The following is an 18,292-nucleotide window of genomic DNA, read 5'->3' as shown; positions in this document are numbered from 1 at the left end:
ATAAAATGATTTTTTTTTCTACCTTTGTTGTCTGGTGACTGTTTTTATGATCATGCTGGCCCAGTATCTGATTCTGCTGCTATCTGTCCTCTTAACTCCGTTTCCAGGGCTTCCTTTCCATTTATTTCTTTCCTTTTCTCCTTTCTTCTTCATTTCTGGTCCTCAGCTTCTGCCTATTTTCTTCATCCATGTGCAGTTTTTCTCCTCTCTTCCTTTTCACTCATCTCATCTCCTTCCTCACTCTTCTCTCCCCTCCATCCATGTCCAGCATTTCTTCTCTCTCCCCTGCCCTGCATGCACCCATACCCAGCGACCCTCCTCTGCCCTGCCCTGCATGCACCCAGATGTCCAGCAGTGACCCTCCTTTCCCCTGCCCTGCATGCACCCATGTCCAGCAGTGACCCTCCTTTCCCCTGCCCTGCATGCACCCATGTCCAGCAGTGACCCTTCTCCCCCCTGCCCTGCATGCACCCATGTCCAGGAGTGACCCTCCTTTCCCCTGCCCTGCATGCACCCATACCCAGCGACCCTCCTCTGCCCTGCCCTGCACCCATGTCCAGCAATGACCCTCCTCTCCCCTGCCCTGCATGCACCCATAACCCAACAACCCCCTCCATCCACCCATGCCCAGCAGCGACTCCCTTGTCCCCCCCTTCCACCCCTCCCGAGTTGTTTGGTGAATTCTTCTCCTCTCTCCCTCCTAATCTGGTCCCTCACTGCCCGCTTGTTCTTTGAATTCTTCAGGGCAGGCAGTATTGCCTGCTCGCTTCCAGTGCTGACTGTCCTCCGCTGCCGATTCGCGCTTCAAAATGGCCGCCGAGACTTCAGCAGAAGTCTCACGAGGCCGCCTCTGGAAGTCTCGGCGGCCATTTTTAAAGCGCGAACCGGCAGGGGAGGACAGTCAGCGCTGGAAGCGGGCAGGCAAGACTGCCTGCCCCGAAGAATTCAAAAAACAAGCGGGCGGTGAGGCGGATCCGGAGGGAGGGAGGAGAGCCAGAGCCGGCTCGCAATTTTCAACAACCGGCTTGCAAGCCGGAAGAAAATTTAACAACTGGCTCTTGCGAGCCAGTGCGAGCTGGCTCCAGCACACCACTGGTTCCCTCCATGCCCAACATGTCTTCCCCATCTCTCTAAACCTCCCCGTTGTTTTCCCTTACTCCTGTACCACCTATCCTGGGGCCAGTATCTCTCCCTCTCAATTCCCACCAGCGCTTCATGGTCCAGTTTCTCTCCCTCCTGGGTTCCAATGGATCGTCCCCTCCTCCAAGTCCAGTCTCCCTTCCTAGATGGTCCACATGTATTAACATGTATTAATTTATCTTTAAAATTAAGAATGGTACCAGAAGATTGAAGGGTGGCCAATTTAACGCCAATTCTTTAAAAAAAGGTTCCAGAGGAGATCAGGGTAAATTATAAACCAGTAAGCCTGACATCGGTGCCGTGGAAAACAGTAGAGACTATTATAAAGAACAAAATTACAGAGCATATTCAAAAGCATGGATTAATGAGACAAAGTCAACATGGATTTAGTGAAGGGAAATCTTGTCTCACCAATCTATTACATTTCTTTGAAGGGGTGAACACACATGTGGATAAAGGTGAGCCAGTTGATATGGTGTATCTGGATTTTCAAAAGGCATTTAACAAAGTACCTTATGAAGGGCTCCAGAGGAAACTGGAGAGTCATGAAACAGGAGGTAATATCCTATTGTGGATTAAAAACTGGATAAAAGACAGAAAACAGACAGTAGGGTTAAATGGTCCGTATTCTCAATAGAGAAGGGTAGATAGTAGGGTTCCACAGGGGTCTGTGCTGGGACCATTGCTTTTAACATATTTATCAATGATCTAGAGATGGAAGTAACTAGTAAGATAATTAAATCCAATGACACAAAATTATTCAAAGTTGTTAAATCACAAGAGGATTGTGAAAAATTACAAGGGGATCTTACGAGACTGGGAGACTGAGGATCCAATTGGCAGACAACGTTTAATGTGAGCAACTGCAAAGTGAAGCATGTGGGAAAGAGGAACCCAAACTATAGCTATGTGATGCAAGGTTCCACATTAGGAATTACCAACCAGGAAAGGTATCTAGGTGTCATCGTTGAGGATATGTTGAAACCTCCTGTTCAGTATGCAGTGGCCACTAAGAAAGCAAATAGAATGTTTAGGAAAAGAATGGAAAACAAAAATGAAGGCATTATAATGCCTTTGTATTGCTCAATTGTGCGATTGCACCTCGAATATTGTGTGCAATTCTGGTCACCGTACCTCAAAAAAGATATAGTGGAATTAGAAAAGGTACAGAGAAGGGCGACGAAAATGGTAAAGGGGATGAGAAGACTTCCCTATGAGGAAAGGCTAAAGCAGCTAGGGCTCTTCAGCTTGGAGAAAAAAATGGCTGAGAGATGTTAGAGATTTATAAAATAATGAGTGGAGTGGAAAGTGTAGATGTGAATCGCTCGTTTACTCTTTCCAAAAAAATATTAGGACTAGGGGACAGACAATGAAGCTACAAAGTAGTAAATTTAAGACAAATTTGAGAAAATATTTCTTCACTCAACGTGTAATTAAACTCTGGAATTTGTTACCAGAGAATGTGGTGAAAGCAGTTAGCTTAGCAGCATTTAAAAAAAGGTTTGGGTAGCTTCCAAAAAGAAAAGTCCATAAGCTGTTATTAAGATGGACTTGGGGAAAATCCACTACTTATTTCTAGGATAAGCAGAATAAAATGTGCTGTACTGTTTTCGGATCTTGCCAGGTGAAGGGATGCTGAGCTTGATGGACCTTTGGTCTGTCCCAGTATGGCAGCGCTTACACTTTATGCTCTATTAAAAAGAGGCTCATGTTCTTTACCTGACAAATGAATCTTATACCATAAAGGAGGGTTCATAAAAACAGGACTTTGATTTCTGCCTCATTAGTCTCTAACTTAAACTAGGTTTCCTTCCTTTTATGCTTACCATTATCAAAATCATAGCTTGTCTACTAGCGCTGTTCCAGATCCTTTAAAGTACACTATTGTTCACCTAGTTTTGAAAACACCTTTGCACACTCCAGCTGCCATCCAGTATCAAATTTACCTTATCATTCCAAACTGATGTAGAAAGCAGTATTTATTCAATTTTCCAAATCTGTGGCAAGTCTAACATTCTCTACCCACATCAGTCAATATTTAGGCCCAACCACAGTATCAAAATCTACCATAACTGCTCTACTTGGTGAAATTAATAGTCTTCTCAACACCTGCAGAGCAGCTCAAGTCATCTCACTTAATCTCTCAACAACTTTTAATTTGGTGGATCACCATCAACTCTTAATTTGCCCTGTCAAGGGATCCATCTATTTTTCGGTGATGGGAATTCAAGGACTTAGGATATTTAGGTCAATTTTATTATAAAGATTGGCCAAGTATGCATGGTTTTGAGGAGCTCTGAGCTCAATATGATTTGTCTCCAGGTATAGCTTTGAGTGAAGCACTACTTACTCAGCTCTAATATCCCTCCAGAATTAGCCCAGGAGAAAAGCAGTTTTGAACACCTGCTGGGATCAATAATACAGGGTAAAGGGCCTATATCTAAAATATATAGTTGCTTGAATTGGTAGAAGAGAAAGAGATTGAACTATAAGGTTGATTGGGAGGAAGACTTGGGAAGGGTTTTGGATAGCGCAGACTAGGAGAATATCTGGGAAAGAATGAGGAAGCTAGGGCTTTCAGCCGCTATTTTCGAAAATGAGTAAAAATTAGTTAGCAATGATACTATACCCCTCCCCTAAAGTTGCAGAATTTATTTGGCTAGGAAGACTGGCTATGCTGGCATATACAGGCATGTATATGGTGGGACTGTCTGAGAAGGCGACCTTATTAGGAGCAGGTTTTTTAATTCTTATCTCAGTGTGTGAATCAAGATATTTCACCTACAACTGAAGTGGTTTTACTAAATATAAGGGTGAAAGACCTACAACAGGGAGCAGATACATTATGCCAGCTGGGAATAACTGCAGATCAGATCCTTGTATCTTGTGTGTGGAAAAATGTGGACCCTCCAGAATGGGCTCAGGCAATCTTTAAATTAAAGAAGTGAGCCTTGATGTACAACCTACAGCCCTGATAACTCAAAAATGGCGAGCATTTAAAGGGATATGGAGGGACTTTCTGAGACGAAACAATGTGTATAGGGTGGTTAAGGAGCTTAATTAATTTGGGAGAGAAGGTGGGGTGGTTACTGGGACTATTCAGTTATTGGTTATTCTTATGATTGTGAGTTGGTGCATAGAAAATGCAACGTGCACTCAATAATTGAACTGTTTATTGTAAAATTTAAAAAAATAAATACATTTGCCCTGCCAAGATTGGTGTGGGTTGGCCAGGTCGTATGTTGATTTGTTTCCTTCCTCTAAATCTGCTTTTTTAAAGTTTCCATTGGTCTAATGCTGCTCTCATCTCCTCACTCACTTCCTGGACTCGCCTGTCCCTCCTTAGCTTAACATTTTTGCTTTCTCACTTGCCACCTTAGTCCAAGACTTGGGCATAAGTGGTCATTATTATGCAGATGATATCTTACTTGAGGCCTATATGGATCCTCTTTCATCTGATCTTTTTCTGTTGAATTTCTGCCTCAATACAGTAATTTTCTGGCTTCAGGATCATCATCTCATCCCTGGCCGTGTGGATTATTGGAACATCTTTCTGCCTAGTAATTCCACCCCTTCTCCTGAGCTCTCCGATCACACAGACATGTTGCATCACTGACTACTAATGAATGTCATTTGAGGTACAAATCTCAGCTATGGTAATAACCTCTTTTCACGTCCTCCAGCAGATATGTTAATTAAAACATTACCTAGACCAGTGCTTAGTCATTTTTTCTGTGGTCGCAAGCCTATCTGAGAAGCCACAGAAAGTGTGTGACCCCCCAGTCAGTGCAAGCTAATATCTATGGATAGCCCACCCAGTTCTCAGCCCCAAAGATGAGTTTCGTGACCCCATTTGGGTTCATGACCCACAGCTTAGGAAGCTCGAACCTAGACACTCCTGCCCAACACACCCTAATATCCATGCTCATGTAACATCATGCCTTAAACCTGTCTACTGTGGAATGAAGTCTTCTGACCTTTAGCAACTCCAAACCGTTCAAAACACTGCAATCAGGCTTTTTAGTTACTTCCTTAAGTTGATCACATCACACCCCTTATTATATCAAAACCAGCAGCCTTTTGTGCCATTTCAGGTAGATTTGAAGGTGCTTCTCCCTGCCCACAAAACTTTACACAGCAGAATTCCAATCTAATCTATTGGTCCTGGCTATCTGTGGCCTATAGTCCTTCATGTGTACTTAAGTCCCAACATGAGCAGCTTTTATTCATTCCAGGTTAGAATCCACCCGCTATTCAGATTTCTTGGCTCCCTTCCTATGGAGTTCAAATTTAAAGAAACATTTCTTTTGAGATGCTATGCAGGGCTGCCGAGGGGGGGGGGGGGGGGGGCAGGGGAGGCGAAATTCCCCGGGCCCGGCATTCAGGTCTGTCCTCCACCTGCTCCTGTGTGCCACCCAGAACCCGGATGACTGTGGGAGCAGGCAAGCATGTAAGTGGCTTGCCAGTGCCACGCCCCCCCTTGGAGGAAAAAACTGAAAGGTAAGGGGGTGGGCAGGTGGGAGGGCGGTGTGAGTGGGGGGCGGCTTGTGGTGGGTCCTGTTCTGCCCCTGGCTCGGCTATATAAGTACATAAGTAATGCCATACTGGGAAAAGACCAAGGGTCCATCGAGCCCAGCATCCTGTCCACGACAGCGGCCAATCCAGGCCAAGGGCACCTGGCAAGCTTCCCAAACGTACAAACATTCTATACATGTTATTCCTGGAATTTTGGATTTTTCCAAGTCCGTTTAGTAGCGGTTTATGGACTTGTCCTTTAGGAAACCGTCCAACCCCTTTTTAAACTCTGCTAAGCTAACCGCCTTCACCACTTTCTCCGGCAACGAATTCCAGAGTTTAATTACACGTTGGGGGAAGAAAAATTTTCTCCGATTTGTTTTAAATTTACTACACTGTAGTTTCATCGCATGCCCCCTAGTCCTAGTATTTTTGGAAAGCGTGAACAGAAGCTTCACATCCACCTGTTCCACTCCACTCATTATTTTATATACCTCTATCATGTCTCCCCTCAGCCGTCTCTTCTCCAAGCTGTATAGCCCTAGCCTCCTTAGTCTTTCTTCATAGGGAAGTCGTCCCATCCCCGCTATCATTTTAGTCGCCCTTCGCTGCACCTTTTCCAATTCTACTATATCTTTCTTGAGATGCGGCTATGTCTCTCGGTGGCCCCGGTGCTATGGACAAGTTAGAGGCTTCTGGATTGTTGTCACTGGTTGAAATAGTACAAGAACAGTAGAAATAGTTGCCTATCTACTTTTTAATCCTTCTGCTTTTGTCTCTAACTAGTGGTGTTTTTCTGTTAGTTTCCTCTTTTTTTTTTCCTTTTGTTTGGTGCTGTAAACCGCTTTGGTGTTTTAACTGTAAGAGGCAACCAGATGATTTCTCAGGGGACTTTTTTTAAATCCTGCAGGTCCCTCTTATAGGACCACTTTTATAATATTACCATTCAGTGATGGATGAAGGAACATGTCCCTGAATGAAAATGTGACCCTCATTACGCTTATCCCGAAACTGGGAAAAGACACAGCAGAGGCAGACTCCTATCGCCCCGTCTCACTATTAAACATCAATGCCAAGCTCTTGGCTCACATGTCAGCTACACAATTAGCTGCACATCTTCCTTCAGTTATCAGCTCTGCACAGGTCAGATTAGTTAAGAATAGACAATCTGTGTTAAATGCTAGGAAAGTAGTGCTGGCTACTGGTGACGAGCCTTGACGCAGCTACGGCATTTGGCCAGGTTCATTGGCAACACTTTAGGTTTTGGGTATATATGGGATTCAAGAGTGGTTTCTGTGGGCAATAGAGACTATCATTCCTCTGAAGTGTAGCTTTTGGTTAATGGGGATAGGACTACTCCGTTTGACATAGCACAGGCAGGGTTGTCAGCTTGTTATTTATTCTCTCTTTAGAGTCCCTCATTCAACAGATTAATGAAACTGGACAGTGGGGATGAAGATTCATGGGCACCAGATTAAAGCATTACCTTACGCTGGTGATATGTTAGTGGTTTTGATGTCACCACAAAACGCACTTGGAAGTTTTTCTGATTTTGAACTTCACGAAATCTAAGGCTCTCCCTCTGCCTATGACTTTTTGTCAGAATTGGGTGAGGGACTTTCTGCTTGTCTGGGAGGATACAGCTTGAAAATATCTAGGGATCACTTGTCAGCAAATCTCACAGCTTTGCATCAGTCGAATGTTAAGACTCTTTTGGAAGACACACGGCTGAAATTGTACCTCTGGAAATCTTATCCTATTACACTGTGGGGCCGTATTCACCTTTTTAATATGATTTTGGTGCCTAAGTGGCTCTATACATGTCAAATGTTACCCCTCCATCTTAGGTATAGGGAGGAGCAGACTTTGAGACATATATTGCAACAGTGTTTTCACTGTGAGAAAAAGCCTTGCTTACCTTTAGTGTCAGTTCAGATGCTTAAGGAATATGGTGCGATGGGGTTATTAAGTATTCGATATCTTATGGTGGCCACTGGAATGCGTCACATTAATGACTGGTTCCAAGGGACAGACACATTATTCATTTACCTCACTGGAAAGTAAATTACTTCCTGGGGTGCATTTCTATCAAATTTTGCACACAGGTCACAAATTGCTCATGGGCTCCTTGAGGGTCTATCCCATTTTGAAAACTTCTAGAGAGGTACGGAGTTGGCTCTGTCACAGGCATCATTTTTCAGCAAGAATCACCCCTTATCTCTCTTTATGTGACAACTCAGGTTTTCCTCCTGGACAGGGGCACAGCCCTTTTTCTTTGTGGACTACCCAGGGATTTCACTATCTTAGCCAGGTCATTACTGTAGAGGGTTGATGAAATCTTTTGCACTATTGCAATATGAGTTCCAGCTCCCCCCTTCATATTATTCTGCATATATGCAGCTTCACCATTATCTGGCTTCTTTACCAGGACAGCCCTCACGGATGATGTCCAAGATACTTTGGCAGAAGCTTATTCCCTGGGGTCCAAGCAACAGGTGTCTTTGAAGTTTCACCATAAATATTTAAAGGATACCATAACTGAATTAGATTATGCTAGTTTGGCCACAAAATGGTCTCGAGACCTTGATGTTGAGTTATCTACAGAATGTTGTGGAGTGGAGGAGTGGCCTAGTGGTTAGAGCACCGGTCTTGCAATCCAGAGGTGGCCGGTTCAAATCCCGCTGCTGCTCCTTGTGATCTTGGGCAAGTCACTTAACCCTCCATTGCCTCAGGTACAAACTTAGATTGTGAGCCCTCCTGGGACAGAGAAATATCCAGTGTACTCGAATGTAACTCACCTTGAGCTACTACAGAAAAAGGTGTGATTAAAATCCAAATAAATAAATGTTATCGCATTTTTGTTCTCACTGTACATAAATATTACATCTCCATGTTACATAGAGAGCTATTATATAAGTTTGCATTGTGTTTGCATATTTCTCCCTACAGGACGTATAAAGCATCTCCAACTCTGCATGACTCCTGTTTAAAATGTGGAGCATCGCCAGCACCCTTGGGTCATATGTTCTGGTGTTGTGCAAAAGTGATCCAGTTTTGGAAATCTATATTACAAGCAATATGGACTTGTTGGTCTTGCTCTATTTATTTATTTGTAGCATTTATACCCCGCTCTTTCCCGCTCGATAGCAGGTTCAGTGCGGCTTACAAGGTATGGTACAAAGTATCACAGAGATAACACAGTATGGTACAAAGTATCACAGAGATAACCCAGTTATATAGAGTTGGACAATAGGAGAGATGTGGGAAGAGGATTGGAGTATGGGTGGTGCTAGTGGCGTGGATTAGGTTCGCGAATTAAGTTGGTTGTTTGGGTAGGCTTGTTTGAAGAGGTAAGTTTTCAGCAGCTTTCGGAAGGGTAGGTGTTCATTGGTTGTTCGGATGTGTCGAGGTATTGCGTTCCAAAGTTGGCTGCCTATAAAGGAGAAGTTGGATGAGTAGTAGGTTTTGTATTTGAGGCCTTTGCAATTAGGAAGATGAAGATTGAGATATGTTTGAGAAGATTTGGACCCGTTCCTGGCTGGAAGATCGATCAAGTTGGTCATGTAGCTTGGAGATTCGCCATGGAGGATCTTGTGGATCATTGTGTGGGCTTTGAAGTTTATGCGTTCCTTGATAGGGAGCCAGTGAAGTTTTTCACGAAGTGATGTTGCACTTTCAAATCGTGATTTGCCAAAAATGAGTCTGGCTGCTGTGTTTTGGGCGGTTTGGAGTTTTTTCATGATTTGGGCTTTGCAACCGATGAAGATGCTGTTGCAATAGTCGGCATGTGTGAGTACTGTGGATTGTACTAGATTGCGGAAAGTTTTCTGTGGGAGGAATGGTTTCACTCTTTTCAGTACCCACATCATGTTGAACATCTTCTTCGTCGTGGCTTTTGCATGAGTTTCCAAGGTTAGGTGATTATCTAATGCTACTCCTAAGATTTTTAGATTGTCAGATATTGTAACATTGGGGGTGATCAGGGTGGTTGGGAGCCGAGTAGCGTGTTGTGATGAAAGGATTAAGCATTGAGTTTTTTCTTTGTTCATTTTCATCTTGAAAGCTGATTATTTTCTCCGAGATTTCTGTAAGGTTGGATTGGAAAGGGATGTATATTGTGACGTCATCAGCGTAGATGAAGGGATTAAGGCCGGATTTGGATTGGGATTTGGCCAGAGGAATAATCATAAGGTTGAAGAGGATCGGGGATAGAGGTGAGCCTTGCGGGACTCCGCATTTTGATGACCACATGGGCGATATTGATGAGGTTGATTTGACCTGATATGATCTGGTGGTGATAAAACTTTTTATCCACTTAATGATGTTTCCGCCGATCCCTAGTTTGTCCAGTAGTTTTGTGCGAATACTGTGGTCTACCATGTCAAATGCACTGGATAGGTCGAATTGCAGAAGTAGTATTTTGTTGCCAATTGAAACTTCCTGTTTGAACCTGGATATCAGGGTGAGCAGTACTGTTTCTGTGCTGTGTGCAGGTCGAAATCCCGATTGTGATTCATGTAATATGGAGAACTTTTGAATGAATTTGTTAAGTTGGGAGGTCACTCTATTTTCCATCAGTTTGGTTAGAAGGGGGATGGAAGCCACTGGTCGATAATTAGTGATCTCATTCACTGGTTTCTTGGGGTTTTTCGGTATTGGTGTAAGTAGAATATTGCCGTGTTCGGAGGGGAAGGAGCCTTGTTGAAGTAAGAAATTTAAGTGGATGGTGAGTTCTGTAAGGTAAAATTATGTATCATACCTGATAATTTTCTTTCCATTAATCATAGCTGATCAATCCATAGACTGGTGGGTTGTGTCCATCTACCAGCAGGTGGAGATAGAGAGCAATCCTTTTGCCTCCCTATGTGTGGTCATGTGCTGCCGGAAACTCCTCAGTATGTCGATATCCAAGCTCCATCCGCAGGACTCAGCACTTAGAGAATTACACCCACAAAGGGACACTCTGCCCAGCTCACCACCGCCGAAACGGGGGAGGGGAATTAACCCAGCTCATCCCCACACAAGTGGGGGAGGGGAATCCGTCCAGCTCATCCCCGCGGAGCGGGGGAGGGACACCACACCCGCCGATGCGGGGGGATCTGGCTTATCCTGCAACCGCGGGAGGAGCTGACTGACCCTAACACCGCCGAAGCGGGAGGGGTACAAAGCTGCCCTACAGCCGCACGAAGCGGGAGGGAGCGCCGGCAGAATTTAAGTCTCAATCCAGCCCCGTAAAACGGAGGGGAGAGGAATGCAGCAGCTCACTGTAACACAAATTCGTCTCAACTCTTGAAGAATCCATTGAAAAACTTGAACACGAAGTCCTCCTGAACAGGAACTGAAGACTAAACTTGAACCTGAAATGCAACCAGAATATAACCAATACAGATATCTGGGAGGGACTATGGATTGATCAGCTATGATTAATAGAAAGAAAATTATCAGGTATGATACATAATTTTACCTTCCATATCATCATGCTGATCAATCCATACACTGGTGGGATGTACCGAAGCAGTACTCACCCAGGGCGGGACATTGAAATCCCTGACCGCAACACTGAAGCTCCAAACCGGGCCTCCGCCCGAGCAGCCACAGCCAAGCGGTAATGCCTGGAGAAGGTATGGGCCGATGCCCAAGTTGCCGCCTTGTAAATCTCTTCCAAGGAGACGGACCCGGCCTCTGCCATCGAGGCCGCCTGAGCTCTAGTGGAGTGAGCTTTCAGCTGGATAGGCGGCACCTTCCCCGTGGCCACATAAGCCTCTGCAATGGCTTCCTTGACCCATCTTGCCACTGTAGGCTTAGAAGCCTGCAGACTCTTACGAGGACCTGCAAACAGGACAAACAGATGATCCGATTTCCGGAAATCATTGGTCACTTCCAAGTATCTGATGATGACTCGTCTCACATCCAGATATTTGAGAGCAGAGTATTCCTCTGGGTAGTCCTCCCTACGAAAGGAAGGGAGACAGAGCTGCTGATTCACATGGAAGCGAGAAACAATCTTGGGCAGGAAGGAAGGCACTGTGCGAATAGACACTCCTGCCTCAGTGAACTGCAGAAAAGGCTCTCGACATGAGAGTGCCTGGAGCTCGGAAACTCTTCTGGCTGAAGTGATAACCACCAAAAAGACTGCTTTCAACGTCAGGTCCTTCAGAGATGCCCTAGACAAGGGTTCAAAAGGCGGCTTCTGCAAGGCTCTTAGCACCAGGTTGAGATTCCACGCAGGCACCACTGAGTGCAGAGGAGGGCGCAGGTGATTAACTCCCTTGAGAAAGCGCACCACATCTGGCTGCGAAACCAGGGAAGCACCCTTCAGGCGGCCCCTGAAACAAGCCAGAGCCGCTACCTGGACTTTAAGGGAACTGAGCGACAGGCCTTTCTCCAGACCTTCTTGCAGGAACGCCAAAACTGAAGAAATTGGAGCAGTGAAGGGAGAAAGTGAGCCTGCTTCACACCACGCTGCAAAGGTACGCCAAACCCTGGCGTAAGCAGTAGAAGTAGAGCGCTTCCTCGCTCTCAGCATAGTGGCGATGACCTTGTCTGAGAAGCCCTTCTTTCTCAGACGCTGCCGCTCAATAGCCAGGCCGTAAGACTAAAGGGGGAGGGATCCTCCATCACCACGGGACCCTGATGTAACAGGCCCTGCTCCACTGGCAGCCGCAGAGGATCGTCGACTGAGAGCCTGATCAAGTCCGCATACCAGGGACGTCTGGGCCAGTCCGGACCCACCAGGATTATCCGGCCCGGATGCTTTGCCACCCGGTCTAGCACCCTGCCCAACATGGGCCAGGGCGGGAACACATAGAGAAGCTCCTGTGTCGGCCACTGTTGGAGAAGAGCATCTACTCCCAGGGATCGAGGGTCCCGTCCTCTGCTGAAAAAGCGCGGCACTTGGCAATTGGCCGATGACGCCATCAGATCTAGGCTCGGCTGGCCCCAGCGCTTCGTGATATCCAAGAACGCCTGAGCAGATAGCTGCCACTCTCCGGGCTCCAAGGTATGGCGACTGAGAAAGTCCGCCTTGACATTCATGACTCCGGCAATGTGGGCCGCTGACAGCTGTTCCAGGTTCGCTTCCGCCCACTGGCATAGATTCATGGCCTCCTTGGCTAGAGGGGCGCTCTTGGTACCTCCCTGGCGGTTGACATAGGCCACAGCCGTGGCATTGTCCGACAGGACCCGTACTGGCTTCAACGCCAGTACCGGGATGAACTCCAAAAGCGCCAACCGAATGGCTCTGAGTTCCAGGAGGTTGATAGACCACTTTGCCTCTGCAGGAGACCAGAGCCCCTGCGCTGTCCTTCCCAAGCAGTGGGCTCCCCAGCCCGACAAAGAGGCGTCCGTCGTGACGACAATCCACTCCGGGGTCACCAGAGGCATTCCTGCAGACAACTTGTCTGTCTGCATCCACCAGCTCAGCGCCTTGCGCACTGCCGGGACCAAGGGAAGGCGCACAGCATAATCCTCCGACATCGGAGTCCAGCGCTGCAGCAGAGAGAGTTGTAGTGGTCTCATATGAGCCCTGGCCCAGGGCACTACTTCCATCGTGGCCGTCATAGAGCCCAACAGCTGCACATAGTCCCAAGCCCGAAGAGGAGAGGCTACTAGGAACTGGTCTACCTGAGCCTGAAGTTTGACAATCCGATTGTCTGGCAGGAACACTCTGCCTACTTGGGTGTCGAATCGAACTCCCAGATACTCCAGGGATTGAGTCGGGCGCAGCTGGCTCTTCTCCCAGTTGATGATCCACCCCAGGGAGCTCAAAAGAGCAACTACCCGGTCCACAGCTTTGCCGCACTCTGCATAAGAGGGGGCTCGGATCAACCAGTCGTCCAGATAAGGATGGACTTGTACTCCTTCCTTTCGCAGGAAGGCCGCGATGACCACCATTACTTTGGAGAAGGTCCGCGGAGCAGTAGTCAACCCGAAAGGGAGGGCTCTGAACTGGAAGTGTCGGCCCAGGACTGCAAAACGCAGAAAGCGTTGATGAGGAGGCCAGATGGGAATATGCAGGTACGCTTCCTTGATGTCCAAGGAAGCCAAGAACTCTCCTGCCTTCACTGCCGCTATAACAGAGCGGAGAGTCTCCATGCGAAAGTGCCGCACTTTCAAGGCCCGATTGACCCCTTTGAGGTCGAGGATAGGCCGGACAGAACCTCCTTTCTTTGGTACCACAAAGTAAATGGAGTAACGTCCCTTGCCAATCTGATTTTCTGGCACCGGAACGACCGCACCCAGGTGTATCAGGTTGTCCAAAGTCTGCTGCACTGCCACAGCTTTGACCGGAGACTTGCAGGGAGAGAGTACCAACCCGTCTCTTAAGGGTCGGCAGAACTCTAACTTGTAGCCGTCTCTGATGACTTCCAGCACCCAAGCGTCTGAAGTTACTCTGGTCCACTTGCCCAGAAACGAGGACAGGCGTCCTCCAATCTGCACTGGGCCATGGACCAGGACCCTGTCATTGGGTATGAGACCCTGGGGGAGGACCGGAGGGCGTACCTCCGGGATGGCGGTCTCTGCAAAAGGAATGCTGCTTGGGGGAGAAGTTCCTTTTGAAGGAAGAGGGGGCAGAGGAGCCCGACTTGCCCGGGCGGTACCGACGGGCTTCCTGAAACCGTCCTCTGGAGATACCGGGGCGAGCACTGGCCCGAGCCCTGACATCTGGTAACCTCTTGCCCTTAGATGTGCCGAGATCGGTCACAATTTTGTCCAGCTCGACCCCAAAGAGCAGCTTGCCTTTAAAAGGCAACTTAGCCAGGCGGGACTTAGAGGCGTGGTCCGCAGACCAATGTTTCAGCCAAAGCCAGCGCCGCGCAGAGACTGTCTGAGCCATGCCTTTAGCCGAGGCTCTCAAGACATCATACAGTAAGTCTGCCAAACAAGCCAAGCCCGATTCCAGGGCCGGCCAGTCAGCCCTCAAGGAAGGATCCGAGGGGGAAGCCCGCTGCACCATCGTCAGGCACGCCCTGGCCACATAGGAGCCGCAAACTGAGGCCTGCAAACTTAAGGCAGCCGCCTCGAAGGACGACCTTAAAGCCGCTTCCAATCTTCTGTCTTGGGCGTCCTTTAGTGCTGTGTCACCTTCCACCGGCAACGCCGTTTTCTTAGTCACCGCAGTGATTAAAGAATCCACGGTAGGCCAAAGAAAGGCCTCACGTTCACTTTCAGGCAAAGGATAGAGGCGGGACATAGTCCTAGCCACTTTGAGGCTCGCTTCCGGGACATCCCATTGAGCCGAAATTAAGGTGTGCATGGCATCATGCACGTGGAAGGTTCTAGGCGGGCGCTTCGTCCCCAGCATAATGGCGGAGCCAACAGGGGCTGAGGGAGAGACGTCCTCCGGAGAGGAAATCTTCAAAATGCTCATGGCCTGCATTAACAGGTTGGGCAAATCCTCTGAGCGAAAGATCCGTGCTGCAGAGGGGTCATCCGCTCCATCCGAGCGGGAATCAGTCTCCTCCAAGGAATCCCCAAAGAACCGTTGGGAGAACTCAGATACGCTGCCCTCATCTACATCAGAGGAAACAGCGTCCTCTAAGGCCTGGGCATCCACCCGAGGGCGTTTACTTCCGGGGGCCTCAACCCCTTTATCGGACAAGGGAGAAGGGGCAGCGTTCTGCATAAGGAAGGCCTGATGCAGCAGCAAAATAAACTCGGGGGAGAAACCCCCCAAACTGTGCAATTCAGCAGCCTGGCCCACAGCCCTAGACGCACCCTCAACCAGCGCTCGCAAGAGCGGGGGAGAACCATGCTGCGCATCCAAGATGGCGTCCGGCGCGACACTCCGCAAAGGAGCCGCGCGGGAAGAACGGCGCTTAACTTTAGCCGCTTTTTTGCCGTCGCCCAAATCAAGGGCGGCCATGGCATGAACGTCTGCCAGCTCAAGGGCGGCCCAAGAAGAAGCCGTCCGAGCAGAGTGGCCGGCCAAGATGGCGGAGGCGAGCAGCGGGGGATGGGCGTTTATGGCGGGAAAAACCGCCGCGCCGGAGGAAGACCCGGGACACTGACCGGCCTCCAAACTGACACCCAACAAGGGCGAATCAGACTTTAAAACCCCCGCATCCCCGCTAGAAGCGCACACGCGGTCCGGGGAGCGATTCTTCGCGCCCTCGCCCTCCGACGCCATAGGCCACGTGGAGATCAATCGGGGAACCCCCTGCCCGCTATAAAAAGGTAAAAATTACCTGCTTCTCGCTCCGAGCTGTAACGACCTGGTGTCCCAGTGAGTAGCTGCAATAAACGTTTAAATAAACGTCGAAATAAACGCCCTTAAGGACGTTCAAAAATTTTTATTTTTTTTTTTAACGGAGCCAGCGGGAGGGGGGAGAAAAGGAGGGACCTGGCGCCACCAGGTTTGCACTTGCTCATGAAGAGCCCTGAACCCCAGGCACTCAACAAAACCTAAAAATTAGGCTTGGAGGCCTAGCCAGAGCTGCTGCTGTGTGTGACCACCACCTGCTGAGATAGAGAACATACTGAGGAGTTTCCGGCAGCACATGACCACATATAGGGAGGCAAAAGGATTGCTCTCTATCTCCACCTGCTGGTAGATGGACACAACCCACCAGTCTATGGATTGATCAGCATGATGATATGGAATGAATCGTTCTGGGGCATTTTTCATAAGGTAATTGGGGCATGGGTCCAGGTGGCAGTGAGACTTGGAGAGTTTGGATATTGCTGAGGAGATTTCCTTAGTACTGAGGGGGGTGAAATTCGTCCAGTAGCGATCTGCTGGGATCTCTTCAGAATCGGGGTCCACAGATTAGTGATTTTATCATTGAAGTATTTGGCCAGCTGTTCGGCAGATGGACAATTTGAAGATGAAGTTGTTACTGGGTTCGTATTAAGAAGGTTCTTTATGATATTGTATTGTTTTTTAATGTCTGTTCCGGTGGCTGTGATTTGTTTCGTGTAGTATGTTCTTTTGGCTCGTTTAATTTCATTCTTGTATTTCTTTTGTGTTTGTTTCCATGTATTCAGGGTGAGATCCTCTTTTGATTTGCTCCAAGTTTTTTCTAGTTTTCTGGTTTCTTTTTATCAGTTATGACCCACACATCCTATTTGGATATTATATTTGTACTGACCCAATCCCCAAAGGGTTCCAGCGATTCTTTCAGTTGGCTATTTCATTTGGTCTTAAGACCATTCTTACGTGGTTGGATCACTTTGGTCCCAAGCAACAACACTGGTGCTTACTTTTAATTCATCAAATGAGGATGGAACAACACGGGATTCCTTCTTTTGATGATACTGCAGGGACATGGTTTCAAGAGACTTGAGAGCCTTTTTGGTAGACCTTGCCTCCTAGGGCACGCAGCTATTTGATGAACCTATAAGAGAATGGTGGTGTATTTTTCCCTTTGTGACCAGGTACAGAGTACAGCTTTAAGGGATTGGGGTGGGGGGGTAAGGGGGATTTTCTGTTTTATTGTAATAGCAAAGCTTGTTCTAACCTCAAAGACCTTTTATACTTATTCATTGTTTTTCTGTTCATAGAACATTAATAAAAATGATTTCAAAATAACTGTAAAAGACAACATAGCAAATGATAATAATAAACAAATGCAACAATCTGCATATAACTGGTGTGATTGCAGATCAGGTAAAAGAAAAACTGGAGCAAGATGAAATCCTCTATTGACAGGACATATGAAACCTTTTATAAATAGAGCAGATATAAAGCTTCAGAAACATGTGACAATTCTAGCGTTTCACAAACTATAAAATCCCCAAAAGTACAATACCTCTAGGCAACTGCTGTCATCAGCACTCGCATCTGAAAAACAAAAGGTAAAAGAGATGATTAAAGAAAAGTTCACTGTACTATATCATAAATAGGATACATGGCTATAGGTGTGTAGAATAGAGACATGCAAATGAAAATTATATTATGCACTCTGGATGTTTATTTATTCACACCTCGTAATGAACTAACCTCAGTTCAGACTCCTAATACATGTTTGTAGGATAAGAACATACAACTACAATAAAAGCAAAGAGTTTATTTACAAGAATATAACAACAAATGACTATTTACTAGAATGAAATGACAAAAGAAATGGAGTGGAGGAGTAGCCTAGTAGTTATTGCAGCGGACTTTGATCCTGGGGAACTGGGTTAGATTCCCATTGCAGCTCCTTGTGACTGTGGGCAAGTCACTTAACCCTCCACTGCCCCAGGTACAAAATAAGTGCCTGAATATATGTAAACTGCTTTGAATGTAGTTGCAAAATACCACAGAAAGGCAGTATATAAAGTCCCATTTCCCTTTCAGAAATAACGCTCTTTGGAAAAAAAAAAAGGTCTCACTTATCAGAAATCAGTAAGTACAAACACACACTTTACTCTACTGGAAACTGCCTAATCTGTCACCCTCAAGCAACTGCAAAGTTTGACCGTACAACCTGCATGTGTTGACAGTGTCTCTTGGGGATAACTGAAGCAAAGTTTGTCTTCCTGAAGGCAGTGCTTGCTCAGGAAGGCTCACGTTTTCAGTGAGTTGACAGACTATCAGATGAACTTCAGATGAATTTCAAGAGGCTAAGGGAACAGTAAGATTAAGGAACCTTCCAGCTAGAGATGTTCATCTTTTATACCATTATGTTATCACTAATGTCTGATGTTCTGATAA

General features: G+C 46.9%; 1 protein-coding gene across 1 annotated transcript in view; it reads right to left on the bottom strand.

Moving 5' to 3' along the window:
* The window catches only part of PNPLA7 (patatin like phospholipase domain containing 7), a 2,530,065-nt gene that overhangs the window by 2,294,779 nt on the left and 216,994 nt on the right, over window positions 1-18,292 (bottom strand). The window contains exon 3 of the mRNA XM_030206608.1: window positions 17,406-17,437. Within this exon, the coding sequence (XP_030062468.1) occupies window positions 17,406-17,437 (32 nt within the window). The remainder of the gene's footprint in view (window positions 1-17,405; window positions 17,438-18,292) is intronic.

Source organism: Microcaecilia unicolor, chromosome 6 (assembly GCF_901765095.1).
Source record: "Microcaecilia unicolor chromosome 6, aMicUni1.1, whole genome shotgun sequence".
NCBI classification, from domain to species: domain Eukaryota; kingdom Metazoa; phylum Chordata; class Amphibia; order Gymnophiona; family Siphonopidae; genus Microcaecilia; species Microcaecilia unicolor.
The sequence above is the reverse complement of the archived record's forward strand: the minus strand, read 5'-3'. Positions and strand labels throughout refer to the sequence as shown.